Source organism: Euprymna scolopes, chromosome 6 (assembly GCF_053919585.1).
Source record: "Euprymna scolopes isolate OS-2025 chromosome 6, ASM5391958v1, whole genome shotgun sequence".
Classification (NCBI taxonomy): domain Eukaryota; kingdom Metazoa; phylum Mollusca; class Cephalopoda; order Sepiida; family Sepiolidae; genus Euprymna; species Euprymna scolopes.
This window is the reverse complement of record NC_136487.1, coordinates 30,435,662-30,452,572: the sequence shown is the minus strand read 5'-3', so window position 1 is coordinate 30,452,572 and position 16,911 is coordinate 30,435,662. Positions and strand designations below refer to the sequence as shown.

The 16,911-nt window shown below is 32.3% G+C and overlaps 1 protein-coding gene across 1 annotated transcript in view; it reads right to left on the bottom strand.

Moving 5' to 3' along the window:
- Positions 1 to 16,911, bottom strand: part of LOC145278129 (allene oxide synthase-lipoxygenase protein-like) — a 102,753-nt gene that overhangs the window by 10,376 nt on the left and 75,466 nt on the right. Inside the window, exons 13-14 of the mRNA XM_080130409.1 lie at positions 9,315 to 9,497; positions 4,973 to 5,136 (exon numbers count right to left, since the gene is read on the bottom strand). Coding sequence (XP_079986535.1) covers positions 4,973 to 5,136; positions 9,315 to 9,497 — 347 coding nt within the window. The remainder of the gene's footprint in view (positions 1 to 4,972; positions 5,137 to 9,314; positions 9,498 to 16,911) is intronic.

Genomic DNA, 16,911 nt, shown 5'->3' with positions numbered 1-16,911 from the left:
CAAAATGCCATAAAAAGGGTTAGATGTGTAAAATTCAATGATACATTTAATTTAAAAAATGCCGATCCAGTGGATGAAAAGCGTGAAATATTGCCTAGCATCTTATTCGATCACAATGAAAATATTAATAACGACGACAATTACAGTACTTATGACGAAAATAGTAACCAGACACGTCGATACCCAATAACGGAACGAAAAAGGCCAGACTTCTTACAAATTGAAAAGATACAAGATTACGCCGTGGATTACTTGTTATTCGTTAAACAGCGCACCGAAAAGTAATAATGAGACGAGTAATTCAGAAAATCACCAATAATGGGAACAAGCTATGGTATCCGAATTGAAAGCTTTATCTGAAAATAACACATACGAAATAGTGGCAAAACCAACAGATAAAAATATAATTTCTTCACCCTGGTTTTTTTGAAAAAAAACCACAGCTTCTGGCAGTGAAACTTTTAAAGCAAGATTTGTGGCAAAAGGTTTCTCACAAATTCCTGGAGTGGAATATTGTGCAACATTTTCACCAATGACAAATTTAACGACAGTTGGAATTTTATTACAACTTGTCACTCAATACAATTAAAAAAATACATCAAATGGATGTAAAAAATGTTTATTTAAATGCTCCGATTGACTGTGAAATGTACATTCACCTTCCAGAGGGATTTAAAATGAAAAATAAAAATTGGGTGTGGAAATTAAATAAATCGTTATATGGACTAAAACAAAATGCACAAAATTGGAATTAAACATTCCAAAATTATTTAATAGAACAGGAATTCAAACAATGTCCCGTAGTCGCGTGCATGTATACCAAAAGTGTAGGTAATAAATTGTTGATTTTGTTTTTTTTAGTTGACGATATATTACTCGCCTCAAATTGTGACAACACTTTAAAAGATGTTAAAAATGAATTAAGTAAAAAATTTAAAATGACCGATCTTGGACGACTGTCATGGTTCCTCGGTATAAAATTTACCTGTGAAAATGAAACTTAACACACACACACACACACACACACACACACACACACACACACACACACACACACATATATATATATATATATATATATATATAATAGTTTTCCCTTAACGGTGTGAAAACGTTCTTTAGCGTCTAAATAACTTCGCATGTATGTTTCTCATTAACTCCAGCTCTTGTGTTCATTTGCTTGTTCACTTTGTGATGACACGACGAAGAATCGAAAACATTTGTAATAAACATGAAACTTACATTATTTTTTGAACGCAAAAATTATGCAAATAATATGAAAAATAAAAAAGATATAATTTTTAATTTCTTATTTTTAATATTGTTTGTTTAAATGACAAATGTTGCCCCAATACGCACAATATATACAAATATAGAAATATGTATACGTATATGTATGTGTGTCTTATATAGTTTATAGCATGTTTATTTATACAAACATTATTGGCTTCATATATGGATACATATTTATGCAGTGCCTCTTTTTCGACAAACCACGCCCTCATATCTACGTCTTCCTTAAGGAAAACCTAGCCTTGATAACATCACTGCAGAAACATGTATGTACATATTTAGACAACAATGTTTAAATAAATATAATATATTTACGATCTGTTTGTTTGTCGAACACTCTTTGAAAAGGAGTTTCAGTGAATTCGCATCTAGAAAACTACAATCACACAACCATTATATATATATACTAGCAATCGGTGCCCGGCGTTGCCCAGGTGTTTTGAGGTTAATGCTAAGAAAAAAAAACGGTCAATTTCTTAAAACTTTGACCCCTATTATGACCTCTTAACATTTATTGTTTAGGGATCAAGTAAAGTTAATAAGTTAGATCCATGTGCAAGGAATCTATATCTAAAATATCACGTGTTTACTGTTTAGACCCAAAATTGTAGGAGGAGTTTGGTAGAGTTCTCAAAGGTTAAATCGTTGAATATTGACCACTTAATCGCCAAATGTCTGTCGAAAACCTATCACATCGATTTCCCCAAATCGCAGTACCCTGTATATCAAATTTCGAATCTCTAGGCTTAAAATTGACAGAGTTTTAGCGTAGGGAAATGCACACAGACACACAGACATACACAGACACTTAAACATGTGTGTGGCATCCGTCAGTCGAAACGACTATGGATCAGCAGCGCCGTATTAAGATGTTGTTATAAACATAAACATCATATATATAAGGATAATAGTACGCCATATATATAACAAAAGACCATTATTTACTCAAGTGAAAGGAAAACCCGGGGGAACTTTACCCAAAAATAAATCTATATTTTTTTGTGTGTGTAATGATAGTCTTATGAGCGAGTAATTAATAATTCAGCCATCTTGATTCTTAACCAAACAGAAAGCGATAGCGAGGCCAAATTTCGCGAATTTGGCCTTTTTTTTAAAGCAGTTTGGCCTTCAAAATTTCTGTTTGGCCTTTTTCTTCACCGATGAAATCTGGAGACGCAACGGGAATTTTCGACAAAAAAATGTTGTTACTATGCACATCTATGTAATGAAATACAATTTGTGGCAAAATTTCAGGAAAAACTAATGGATGGTTATCTCGCAATAGTCCGGACAATTCGTTAAATTATCTTGTCAAAACCTTAAATCTCGAATTTTTGTGCATTTTTTTTGGGGGGGGGGCTAATTTGGCATAATAGTGTCCATTTAATAGTATTATCTTGAAAAAATAAAAAAATAAGAAAAATTACAAAAAAAAACAAACAAGAACAACAAAAGTGTGCCGTATTTTTAAAAGTTTTATTGCGTTGTTTTTATTTGCTTTTTTTATTTCATCGGTGAAGAAAATGGCCAAACAGAAATTTTGAAGGCCAAACTGCTTTAAAAAAAGGCCAAATTCGCGAAATTTGGCCTCGCTATTAAAAAAAGGGAAATCCCCCTACTTGAACTTTCTGTTTAATTTCGCTTGTAGCGTTGATTTTTTTCTTTTTTCGCTATAAAAAAATAACTACTTGATGAAATTACGTGATTTTTTCTGTAGGAAAACTTTATCCCATGACGAGTACGTACAATATATTTTTTTTTTTAAATATTTCCATTTTTTAATGTCAATGAAAAACTGCACAAGTACCCAAACCCTACAGAAAAAATCACGTAATTTCATCAAGTAGTTATTTTTTTATAGCGAAAAAAGAAAAAAATCAACGCTACAAGCGAAATTAAACAGAAAGTTCAAGTAGGGGGATTTCCCTTTTTTTTTTTTAGCGAGGCCAAATTTCGCGAATTTGGCCTTTTTTTTAAGCAGTTTGGCCTTCAAAATTTCTGTTTGGCCATTTTCTTCACCGATGAAATAAAAAAAGCAAATAAAAACAACGCAATAAATCTTTTAAAAATACGGCACACTTTTGTTGTTCTTGTTTGTTTTTTTTGGTAATTTTCCTTATTTTTTATTTTTTCAAGATAATACTATTAAATGGACACTATTATGCCAAATTAGTCCCCCCCCAAAAAAAAATGCACAAAAAAACGAGTGAACGCGCGTATTTTTTTTTTTTAGTTTAGTTTCATAATTGCGGCCGTGATGTCGGAGGTTCGATTGTTAGATTGTAAGTTAGTTTCGTATTTTTTTAAGTTGTAAATCACAAGTTAGAAAAAAATTAAACCCTTCCAAGATGGACAATAAATAAGACCAAAATATTTTATGGTAAAGTTAAGAGCGTAAGAACTATACTATTTTAGGAAATGTGATTATTGGATTAACCAATCAGAAATCGTCTGTGGCACACACATCTCTGTTTTTTATAGATATATAGAAGATAGATAGAAGATAGATAGATAGATATAGATAGATAGATAGATAGATAGATATACAAGATAGATAGATAGATAGATATAGAAGATAGATATAGATAGATAGATAGATAGATAGATAGATATAGATATAGATAGAAGATATAGATATAGATAGATAGAAGATAGATAGATAGATATAGATAGATAGATAGATAGATATAGAAGATAGATAGATAGATATAGAAGATAGATATAGATAGATAGATAGATATAGATATAGATAGAAGATATAGATATAGATAGATAGATAGAAGATAGATAGATAGATATAGATAGATAGATAGATATAGATTGCGTAATATTTGCGTAGAAATGAAGAAAATCAAATTTACTGTGTATTTATCGTGTTGCCATAACAACGTGACGTAGCCAAGGACGGTAGTGGACGTGAGTGTGTGTGCGTGTGTGCGCGTGTTTTGTTTCGTATCTTATCAACTTCTTCGAATCTATGTGTACAGTAATACACACCCGTTTTTCGAGCTGAATAAATGTGTTACATTGAATAAAAACACGAAGTTTGGTAGAAAAGTAACTTATCTTGCCTTTGATAACATTTATTTGTTATATATTTGTTTTTTGACACCTTTTTCGAATCTATGTGTACAGTAATACAAACCCGAAATGAAAAGACCACGAGGGAACGCGCGTTTTACATAAAAATAAGTATTTTTAAATTTTATCTTTCTAGCTTTAAAAAAAGTTTAAAAATTTTATCAGCCGGCATAATTTATTTTTAAATATTGAAAAATTTCAGGAAAATTAATTTTTGCTAGATTTTCAAAACATTGTTTTCGTGTTGTGTACGTGTCTGCGGCTAGCAGAATGGCGGCTGTGGATGTCGTAGGTTGGATTGTAAGATTGTGTAAGATTCGTATTTTTTTAATTTGTAAATAAACAAGTTAGAAAAAAATTAAACCCTTCCAAGATGGACAATAAATAAAGCCATAATATTTTATGGTAAAATTAAGAGCCTACGAACCATAGTTTTTTAGGAGATGTGATTATTGGATTAACCAATCAGAAATCGTCTGTGGCACACACATCTCTGTTTTTATAGATATATAGATAGATAGATATATGCTTATGTCACTTAAGTTGAGACCTATTATTTTGACTGATTTACTTGTTGTATGCGTAAACATGATCTTACCTTTCTACAATAGGCAAAGCTTTAGGATCATAGATATACTGAGTTTCAAAATCTCCAAGTCGATTTGTGGTTCTTTCGCAAAGCATACTAGTGACAGACATGATATCTAAAGTTGTGGATTTATCAGGAATCGTATTCATAATATCAATCTCAGTTTTGGGATTCTGAAAATCACAAATAGAAAACAAGTAAATGTATGTGGTATTGTTGCATGGCTAAATACATTTTAAATGGTTACAAATCTCAATGTTAATAAACAACGTTAACAATATATATACATATAGCTTAGGTACTTTGGACAATGTCACACATTCTTAATTCACTACCCGCATAACAGCAGCCCTACAGCGCAACTATTAGAAGCCCCGACTGTCGTTTGAGCGATCGGATTTCGATCTTGGCTTCAGGTAGTTGCTTGTCAAGCCGCACTGATGAGCTGTGAAACAGCGAAACAGTACCATACGTGGATGACTATATATATATATATTTATTTATATATATATATATATATATAAATATATATATAAAATAAAAATTACAATTAAATTTACCAAAATGATCCAAGATGGTAAAACTAAAGTACATTATAAATATTAAAGAATTAATATTTATAAAGTAATCTCAGCCAGATGTAAAAGCTCGATAAAACTAAATAGGAAATAGAGCTTATAATAAGAGCAAATAGTTAATATATTATGTTAAAAACACTTTGAAAAGAGTTAAAACATATTTAATCTGAAAAGGAAACACTAGATAAATGGTTAGTCCTTAATCCGCGGAGTTTCAAAGAAATACTTTTCTTCTCATCAGAGGGTAGGAATTAGCAAAATTCGGGATCGGATTTTGCATACAAAAGTATTTGATGAAACTTCAAGTAAGTCAAAGAGCTTACTTGATAACGAAAAGTGAAGCAGAGGGAACATGATGAAGAAAAAGGTTATTTTACGTGAATGGATAGGTAAAGTATCCAATGACGGTAAAATCCAAAAAGTAAATCCAAGAAAGTTAATTAAATTTCCATTCGCACAAGTAAATTTGCAGATACCGGCCATCATCTTTCTTTAAATTTTTTTTATTTTTTAATTTTATTTTTTATTTATTTACTTTTATTGATTTAATAATTTATTTATTTATTCCATTTAGTGTCTTTTAATAACTATTGCTGACATTTTCTTAAGTAATTACCTGTACATTTCAGTTGACCTCTTTTTTGCCCTATATTTTTCGCGCCTTTTAACGTCATTTTGTGTGGGTCATTTTGACATTTGCTTTTCTATTGTCTATTTAATTCTATCACTCTTTAATCTTTTTTCTCTTCTTCTTCACTTATTTTTTATTACACTTTGTCTCGACAGCCGTGTTAAACGCATATCTTATTTTTCTTTTATTAATATTATTGGAATTTTCCCCCTTTTCCCTGTACATATTTGTGAATTATTCCACGGATTTCGGCCTTTTGGATTTTTTTGGGCCATTTTCCAATTACATGATTTCCTTCGATTTTACTTGTGCAGATGGAAATTTAATTAACTTTCTTGGATTTACTTTTTTGGATTTAACCGACATTGGATACTTTACCTTTCGCCACCCTATGAATCCGATCACACATTTTGCTAATTCCTACCCTCTGATGAGAAAGAAAAGCATTTCTTCAAAACTCAGCGGATTAAGGACTATCCACTTAAGTGTTTTCTTTTCAGATTAAATATGTTTTTAACTCTTTTTCAATGTGTTTTTAACATGTTTTATTAACTATTTGCTCTTATATATATATATATATATATATATATATATATATATATATATATATATTACATAAAAATGCAGGCATGAAAAGTAATATGGTTAAGATGAAACATGGAAAAGTAAAAGGACTAGTTGTTAAAACTGAAAAAGAAAAAGAAAAGATATACTAATAAAAAATATAATAAATTCATAACTTATAATATTTCAGCATTAAAAATTGATTATATAATGCTAAGTTTAATTTCCTTTTTAATTTTTAATGTTGCAATATTTCAAGTTATAAATTTATTATATTTTTTCTAGAATATCTTGTTATTTTACTTTTTGCAGTTTTATCAACTAGTCCTTTTACTTTTCCATGTTTAATCTTAACCATATTAGTTTTCATGCGCGCATTTTTCTCTGTAATTCATGATTTTTCCAGGCTTCCAATAAACTGTTCTTTGTTTAATATCAATCTTATTTTTGCCCCCATAAACATAGCATACACATACGTAACTCTGTACGGCACTCGTCTGCTTCCAATACCCTCCAATCATCTCCATTTCACTCATTCATTCTCTCTGTTTCATTTGTTAACCCTCTCTCTTTCTCTTTCTTTTTCTCTCTCTCTCTTTTATTTCTCTTTTTCTCCCTCTCTGGATTCTCATAGTTGTGAGCGACAGCCGTGAACTGGTAGCAACAGTAGTCGCTGAAGCGATTTAATTGATATTGAAATCAGTCAGAAAATTTGTCTTTCATGGCCTTACAATTTTTTACGATTTTAAACACTAATAAATTTATAATAACTTTTGTTTTACTGAACGAAAATTGATGTTTTTCTTTTTCACAATATAACCGAGAAGGTGATCTATAAACTTGTTTGAAATTTGGTCGCAAAATGAGTGAACGGTAAAACTTTAATGCAGTTCTTAATGACTAAACATGCCACTTAACTATATATTGAAACACTACTTTGTTTGAATGATTAGGTTAGAAGGAAAGTTTTTGCGGAACAGAGATTTGAAGGATGTTGCGCCTCCATTCTAATTCCAGTTTATTTAACAGTAAATTCCACATGGTAAAATATATTATATCGAAATTTAAAAAAATTAAAAACTTTTTTGCGCAACTTGTCATTGTATGTATAGCGAATTTATCCCTCTTGAAGAAGAAAGAAAGCATAGCAAAGACCAACACAGTAACAGTTAGTTAATGCATTTATCATCAGGAAAAACAAAAGCCAAACACATTTTGATATTGTAAAAACTACTGACACAAAAGATAAAATCCCATGTATATATATTTTTGCAAACGTGAAACTACACTTACGGAAGTCAATTTAGTTTTACTGATAGTTTAAAATCGATGAATATGCATCGTTTTATCATTGCTACCAGTAACAAACAAAAACAATTAGAGGCATATTAGAGGCACAATTAGAGGCATATCAGAAAATGGCACAGAATATTCCGATTCCGATACCACCCCAAAATCAAATTTTCCGATTCCCGATTCTGATTAATTGTCCCAACGAGAGAAAATAACACGAGAAACATATTATTTAATAAATACTCTTTCTGATTTGTTTTATTAAGAAAACGTGTATTTTCTTTGCAAATCCATTTCTTCCTAATGTTATAAATTTAACCGTGTTTTTTTTTTTTTTTTTTTTTAGTTTGAACAGAAAAATAAAACAATTACAGCAGAACGATTACGAAATAAACGCTTTACATGCGAAAATAATCTTAAATGACTACTAAAACAACAGTGAACAATAAATCCGAAAGAACAGAACAAAACATGTTCACTAAAATAATTCTTTAAGTCGCTTAGCCTGGTAAACCTGATTCATGTTTTAATTTTAAGCCTTGCAGCAAACATGTCTTCATAGCCCAGGCATTAACATCAAAGAAAAAGTAAATCGTAAACTAAACGTTTTGGTTTCGATTTTCGGTGGTGGCGCACGGGGCATTAACAAAAACGACTTTTTAAATCATTACTTTATATAGGGTCCAATATAATATAATATTGAATTCAAAATCTGCATTAATCAAAATACATTTAAGCGTATTTTACAATCGAGCAATGCCGGGTGACCTGCTAGTTAATTTCAATAATAAAAATGCTTACCTATAGAAAATATATTTACACCAACGCTTTTAACTAAAGCTATGTAGACTTTGTATATATGCATTAAGATCATCCATAGATGGCATCCGTTTGAGCTTGAGAGGCAATAGACACGTCCTGTAAGAGTGGCTACGGATATAATTGTGAAGCAAGAGCTGTGCAATCTCGCGCAACACTTCTGAGTCAACCCTTCCTGATTTCAGTGGCAAGTAGAAGCCCAGAACAACCGGAAACAATGCTGAGATAAGCGGAGAGGATGTGCAGCATCTTGTGTTCCCAAATGTTCACCGATTTTAGTACTTACCAGACTACACGTTGCTGAAGTAGGATTATACACATAACATTTTTATTTTTATTTATGCCTTCATGTATTTGGCGTATTTGAAGAAACTTCCATGCATTTTCTTCCTGTTCAAAAAATACTTGTTAAGTACTCTTTCTCTTCACAAATACTTGTTGATTACTCTTTCATAAAGTGACTTACTTTGTCTTTTATTGCTTCTCCGTAGAGTTTCGAAGGGTAATTTGGAGGGAACGCATATTCCTCATATTGCAAAAAGTTTGTACTGGCATGTCCTGCGCTGGAGGTGAAAATGATGGAGGTAAGGACAAGGATAAGGTCTTGAATGGTGCTGAATGTCCCTTTACCATTTTTCTGGGGCAAACCCTGCAAAGGAAGTAACAGAAACACATACACTCTTTAATCACAATGAAAAAAAAATCAAAGAATATTTATCGGTATTTAATTATTATAATATATATTATATTTTATCGATATTTAATTATTATAATATATATTATGTTTTATCGATATTTAATTATTATAATATATACAAAATATAATCATTTTTCAAAATTGTTCATCAGATAGTTTTTTTTAAATTTCTATTTTACCTCCTCTATTTTTTTTTCTGAATTATAGCCTGGTAGACCAACACAAAACCTATCTAAAAGCAACCTTTTTGATAAGGGCTTTCGAATGTGCTGAAAACGAATATCGCATTTAAAATTGGATCCGATAACTAGTTTTCAGGATACTAAAACTATACTTTTCGCATGTTTCATGTAGTAATATCACTCAGCGGCCATATTTGTTCAAAACAGAAACAAAGTAATGAATTTTAGATAGTAAAGAGTTAATCTTATTTTATAAAATATATATGCGCCCGCTTGCTCGTACAACAATGGCCACCACTTATAACATAAAGAACTACATTGCGTAATATCCAGAAAACTATTATTTGGGGAAAATTTAAATGCTATATTCGTTTTCAGCATACCCTAAAACTATAAAAGACGTCATTAAAAAAAATGTTAAGTTGAAAGCCAAATAAATTTTACAAATATAGACCCCTAGAAAACAATTTTTAACGCCTCGAAAAGAAGATTTTAAGATAGGTTAAGTGTTGGTCAACCAGACCACAATTACCTTTTTTTTTTTTTTTTCATATATATGACAAAAATCTGAATATAGTGATTTCGAAATAAAACCGTTTTAAAAGTGGCTTTATCTTTCGGTTACAAAGTTTGCAAAATATTAAGCGTTTAAGATAAGAACATTTGTTAACATGATCAAAACGTAACATGCGTTATAATGCAGACGTAACATGCGTTATAATGTAGACGTAACATGCGTTATAATGTAGACGTAACATGCGTTATAATGTAGAAGCAATAATAATATTAGAGCAGCTGAATCTATTTGGCAAATATATTACACCGTTACGGTGATCTTAGAAAATCAATGAAGTTAATTATAAAAAAAATAAGCACATGTATCAGAAGGCACCACAACCTGAATTTAAACATGGACAACTATATGTTACACTTTGTAGAATTAAGCGAAAAGAATATAATAATAATAATAATAATAATAATAATAATAATAATAATAATAATAATAATAATTCTGATTTCGCTTATGAACGTCTCTCTAGAAAGGGATGGGATTCATTTCCATAGGATTTCCCTCAATTCCGGCTCCAAACCAAAAGCTTCAAACATCAAGTGTTTTCCTAAGGATGTTGGTGGTACCAATAATTGCAGAAGTCTGAAGGTTGCCTAAAACATCGGGGATTTATAGTTTTTCCAATTGTCCTGCCAGACGACTTGATACTACTCCTAGTGTACCAACTACGACCGGGATTATTTGTGTTTTAACTCCGTGTATACGCCTTATCTCCAAGGCCAATGGAGCATAATTGCTCCACTTCTCATTCTCCTTCTCTCTCACATTCCTGTCCCAGGGTACTGAGAAGTATAAAATCTGCCAGTTTTTTGAGACCTTGTCAATGACGACCAAATCCGGACGATTATGTTCCAATTGCTTGGTTGTTATGACACTTTTGTCCCACCATACCTCTACCTTACCATTCTCACTTGTTCTCACTTCATCAGGCACCTCCTCAAACCATTTTCCAGCACACATCACCCCAACCCTCTTACGCACCTCCCAATATATAAGGAGTCCCATGCGATCGTATCTTTTGCGGTACTCTCTCTTGGCCAGTCCGCTACACCATGCTGCAAGGTGCGCAATTGATTCTGAGATCTTACCACAAATCCGGCATTCTGCAGCAATTTCCTCTCCTGGAACCACTTTTTTTAACAATCGTGTTCCTAATGCCTGCTCTCGTGCTGCACAAACAAAAGCTTAAGTACTCTTAGCCAGATACCGAGCTCTAAGCCATTGCCATGATCTTTCATCAGCTACTTCTGCTATATCCTGGAAGAAACTTCCATGCATTTTCTTCCTATCCAGTTCCTCTGCCCTTTCTCCATCCATACGTTTCACATAATCACCCTTGGTCTCACATACCTCCACTTCATTGGCCACAACCTTAAGCATTCTCTCCCTACTTCTAACCACATGCTCCTTCAACGACATCTCCTCGGTTCTAACACAATCTTTTACACTTTTCAATCCTCTCCCACCATCTTTCCTCTTTTGATACAACCTTGCTACGCTACTTCGAATGTGAAATATACCAAACATTGCTAAAACATTTTTTGTCTTGATATCCATGGCATGCAAATCCTTGTCAGACCATTCTAAATTTCCCGCACTGTATCCCAAAACACTGACTGCCCATGCATTTACTGCTTTCATTAGGTTTCCTCCATACAGTTTCGATTTTGCAATTAGTTTCACTCTTCCTGACTTTGTCCTTCATTTCTCCGTTCATGATGCCTACACCCTCCAGCACTCCCAAATGCTTATATCCTGTATCTTCTATTTCTTTCATGATTTCTCCATTTGGCAGCACTATTCCATTCGAATGAACATTTACCCCACTTTTCATCACCAGCACGGCACATTTACTAATCCCAAACTCCATCCCAATATCTTCTGAGTATGTCCCCACAAGTTCTTACAGTCTCTCCATTTCCTTTTCATTTCTACCAAATATTTTCAAATCATCCATAAACAGTAGATGGTTGAGACGTCTGTCACCAGATCTAAAGTTATACCCCAGTTTTTCTCTCTTCAAGGGGATGCTCAGTGCCATCGTTATCATTACAAAAAGAAGTGGTGATAACGAATTTCCTTGAAATAGCCCACGTTTAATGCCAACCTGCCACATCTCCTCTCTGTTTACTGTCAGCACCGTTTTTTATTGAGTCATACTTGTCTCCAAAAGCCCTACCACATTCTCAGCAACCTTCATCATCATGTTTCATGTATCCATGAATGAGGAACCATGTCATAAGCCTTTCTGTAATCGATCCATGCTACGCTCAGATTTCTCTTCTTCTTCTTCTTCTTCTTCTTCTTCTTCTTCTTCTTCTTCTTCTTCTTCTTCTTCTTCTTCTTCTTCTTCGCATCCTGCATTATTGCTTTATCAATTAGTAGTTGCTCTTTAGTACCTCTCGAGCCTTTTCGGCACCCCTTTTTTTCGTCAGGAAAAACACCATTACTCTCTAGATGTTCATAAATTTTCTCCGCAAATATTCCAGTCAACAGTTTCCACATCAATGGCAGACATGCAATTGGTCTATAATTATTGGCATCTGTTCTTTTTGCAGGATCTTTCCTAATCAGTGTTGTTCTTCCCTTCACAAGCCAATCAGGGACATCTCCCGACTCTACAACCCTTCGCAGAGCAGCAGCTCTAGGTGGATAAAGGCATGGAAACTGTTTAAACCAGAAGCCCATCTGAACCAGGTGCCTTCCAGTTTGTCATCCTTCGTATGCCAGCTTTAACGTCATCGATGGTTATCTCAACGTTCTTCATCTACTGCATTTCTGATAGCCTTTCTCTGACCTCTCCCAACCAGCTAGCCTTCTCATTATATCGCTCTTCGATGGACCAAATCGCACTCCAGAACTTCCTTGCGTCTTTTGCATTTGGAGTATTGTTATTTCCCGCCTGTTTACTACCATTTAATTCTTTATACAGCTGAGACTGATTGTTCCGGAAAAGGTTGTTCTGCCGAAATGCAATACTTTTCCCAACAAAGTTCCTAATTTTTATATCACCAGTGTGGACCTTCTCTTTCAACATTGTTAGAACGTTCATTGTTCCCTTTTCCAGCAATCTATACCTCATTTCAAGCTCGTTCTTAGCTTTCTGTCCTTGTTTAACTCATATTCTTATTTTTTCGATTCTACCAATGTCTTTCCGCCACTGTTTAATACTTTTTTCAAGCCGCCCCTGCCAGTGTGACCTTCTATCCTTCATTTTCCCCCTTTTCTTCTGTAATAAGCAAAGACGATTCGCAATAACGTATGACGCTGCATACAAAAGCCTGTTAAGTTCCGTAATCGATATGTTCTTTCTTATGACGTTGTGAATTACTCCTTGAACTATTTTTACATCGCTTTTCACCTTCCGCTTATCACTACTCTTCATACTTGGAATCTCTATGATATCGTCTCTAAGAAGAACCTCTCTTAACTTCTGAAGTACTTCTTTTTCTACAGAAATCAAAGTTCGAACTCCACACCACTTCTCCATACATCTGCTCCTTTCACTGGCTCCATTGTCTCAGAGTCAATGATCTCATCTGCCTTAGATCCTTCAAACTTTTTCTCATTACTTCCCCTAACCATAGGATTCCATACCTCCTCAGTTGCGCGCCTCCCATCATCGCTTACATTTCCCTTCTGCACTTCCACTCTCTCAGTTCTTTCATCAGAGCTAGTTTCATCAATTTTACTTTCGTTATTCATTTCATTCCTAACCATCGATTCAATCTCTTCTCTTGCAATCACAGAAAGTAGGTTGTTATTTTTAATTTGTTTTAACTGGGATACCAAACTCGCGACACTTCTAGCTCCCCCTCCTCTCGATTCACATTCTTCCTTCATTTTTCGGATATATCCACCAGATTTTAATAATAATAATAATAATCATAATAATAATAATAATAATAATAATAATAATAATGACGGTATTTTTACGATCTGCCCCAGCGTAGTATAAACACTCTCAACCACTACATATTAAGAACGGCTTAATTATATTAATAATAATAATAATAATAATAATAATAATAATAATAATAATAATAACGGTATTTTTTACCATCTGCCCCAGCGTAGTATAAACACTCTTAACCACTACATGTTAAGAACGGCTTAATAATAATAATAATAATGATGATGATGATGATGATGATGATGATGATGATATAAAAGTGTTTTTAAATCACTGAAATTGTACAAAAAATATTGTAAATACAAGAGTATTGTCTTAAGTTTTATTATTAAGATATACATTCAATATTTATTTGACCAAACGGGTTATTTTTAATTTTAAACAATTTAAATAGAAGTTTTTATAGTCGATACGGTGTTACTGTTCAATATTACTTAATTAATTATTTCCCGATATTTTTAAGGCTGTTCACACATACACACAAACTAGGGTAAATGTGTTTTTTCTTTTCTTCTTTTTTCAATTTGTTTTTCAATGGATTACACTTTGTTTATATAAAGGATTTTCCAGCCCTCCCCTCCATTTTTTTACATGAATTCACGAATAATTCCTTAAAGAAATTGTGATTGCTGAAAAAACATTATTATTTAGAAATCTATTATTTAACACGGGGAAGGTATTGTGTTTTGTAACTATTTTGTACTTTCGCCTAACAATTTGCACAAAAATGGCATACATACGTACATATATATATATATATATATATATATATATATATATATATATATATGTCTCGGAAGTAGAGTAAAAAGCATGTCTTATTTTACTTTTATTAATATTATTGGAATCTTTTATTTTTTTCCTTGTACACATTTTTGTGAATTATTCCATGGATTTCTACCTTTGGATTATTATGGACCATCTTCTTCCAATTACGGAATTTCCTTGAATTTTACTTGTATAAATGGAAATTCTTTTAACTTTCTTGAAGTTTTACATTTGGATTTTACCGTCACTGGATTTTTTATTTTCCACCAGACTATCCATTCATGTGTAATTACCTTTTTTCTTCACTATATTCCCTCTGCTTCACTTTTTTTGTTTGTTTTCAAGTAAGATCTTTGACTTACTTGTTGTTTCATCAAATACTTCTGCATGCCAAATCCGATCCTGCATTTTGCTAATTCCTACCCTCTGATGAGAAGGAAAGTATTTCTTCGAAACTCCGCGGATTAAGGACTATCCATTTATCTAGTGTTTCCTTTTCAGATCAAATATGTTTTTAACTCATTTCAAAGTGTCTTTTAACATATTTTATTTACTGTTTGCTCATATATATATATATATATATATATATATATATATATATATATATATATACTAGCAAAAGTACCCGTCGTTGACTGGGTTCAAAGACAGCCTACAGAAAATGGACTCTGATTTATGAAAGTATGATAGCTTATGAAAAGGAAGGGTTGTAAAGAGATAGCTTCGAATTTGGGGGTATCAAAACCAAAGCAAAATATGATGAAAGTAAAAATAGATAAAACCCATAATTTATGATACTATACCTGTTCACACTGAAACACTTACCACAATATTCTGTGGATCTATATTAAAAAACCTTGTTAAACTTTATGATATATTTCCATTCTATGGAGGTCAGGCGCAACGAACACCCTATAATTTTATTATACCATATTTCTTCAAACTGAAGCATAATTATCAAAGTATACGTACGCAGATAGATATGAAAAGTCTTTATTAAAGTTTGTGCCTATTTCCATTCTATGGAAGCCAGGCACGAACGAAGACCCCACAATTTTATTATACCATTCCTATTTAAGTTAAAACATACTTATCAAATATTCTTGTGTAGATGTATATCAAAACACTTGTAAACGTTTTTTTTTAATTTTTAATTTTTTTATTTCCATACTTTGTGGAACAGGTGCAAACGCAGACCCCATAATTTTAATGAGCCACCGTTCTGCCAGATCAAACATACCCATTCCTGTGTCTCGATACATCTTCTATCATTATATGTAATCAGTTTTTAAAAATAGTCAACCATACAGGAGCCTATTCGTGACCAGACACATACACACACACACACACATACATTCAGCTTTATATATATATATATATATATATGTGTGTGTGTGTGTGTGTGTGTGTGTGTGTGTGTGTGTGTGTGTGTGTGTGTTTATTCCAGCCCCGGGAGTATTTGCTAAATTATTACAAAATTGTTTCTATAGACAAGATAAACAGATTATCAGCCCATATCATGGACAATTTAAGCCCAAATAAATTATAAGAAAAGATTTTTGATTACATATGGACATTAAAAAGCAAGAGTTTGAGTAATCGATAGATAGGGGAGAGGGGGATGACAGAGAGAGAAAGAAAGGAGGAGAAGGGATAGGGGGATATTATTGTATGCACACACGTATATATATATGTATATATATATATATATATATATATATATATATATATATATATATATATATATATATAAATAAATTATGGGATGATTCCAATAGTTTTCTTGATTCCGATACAATTATCGATTCCGTACTAAATTCCCGATAGCGATGCTATTATCGATTCCAATTCTTTATAAATCTCTAAATATTAAACAATAAAATTGTTATTTATTCTCAATTACCGTAAAAACCTATATTAAATATAAAAATA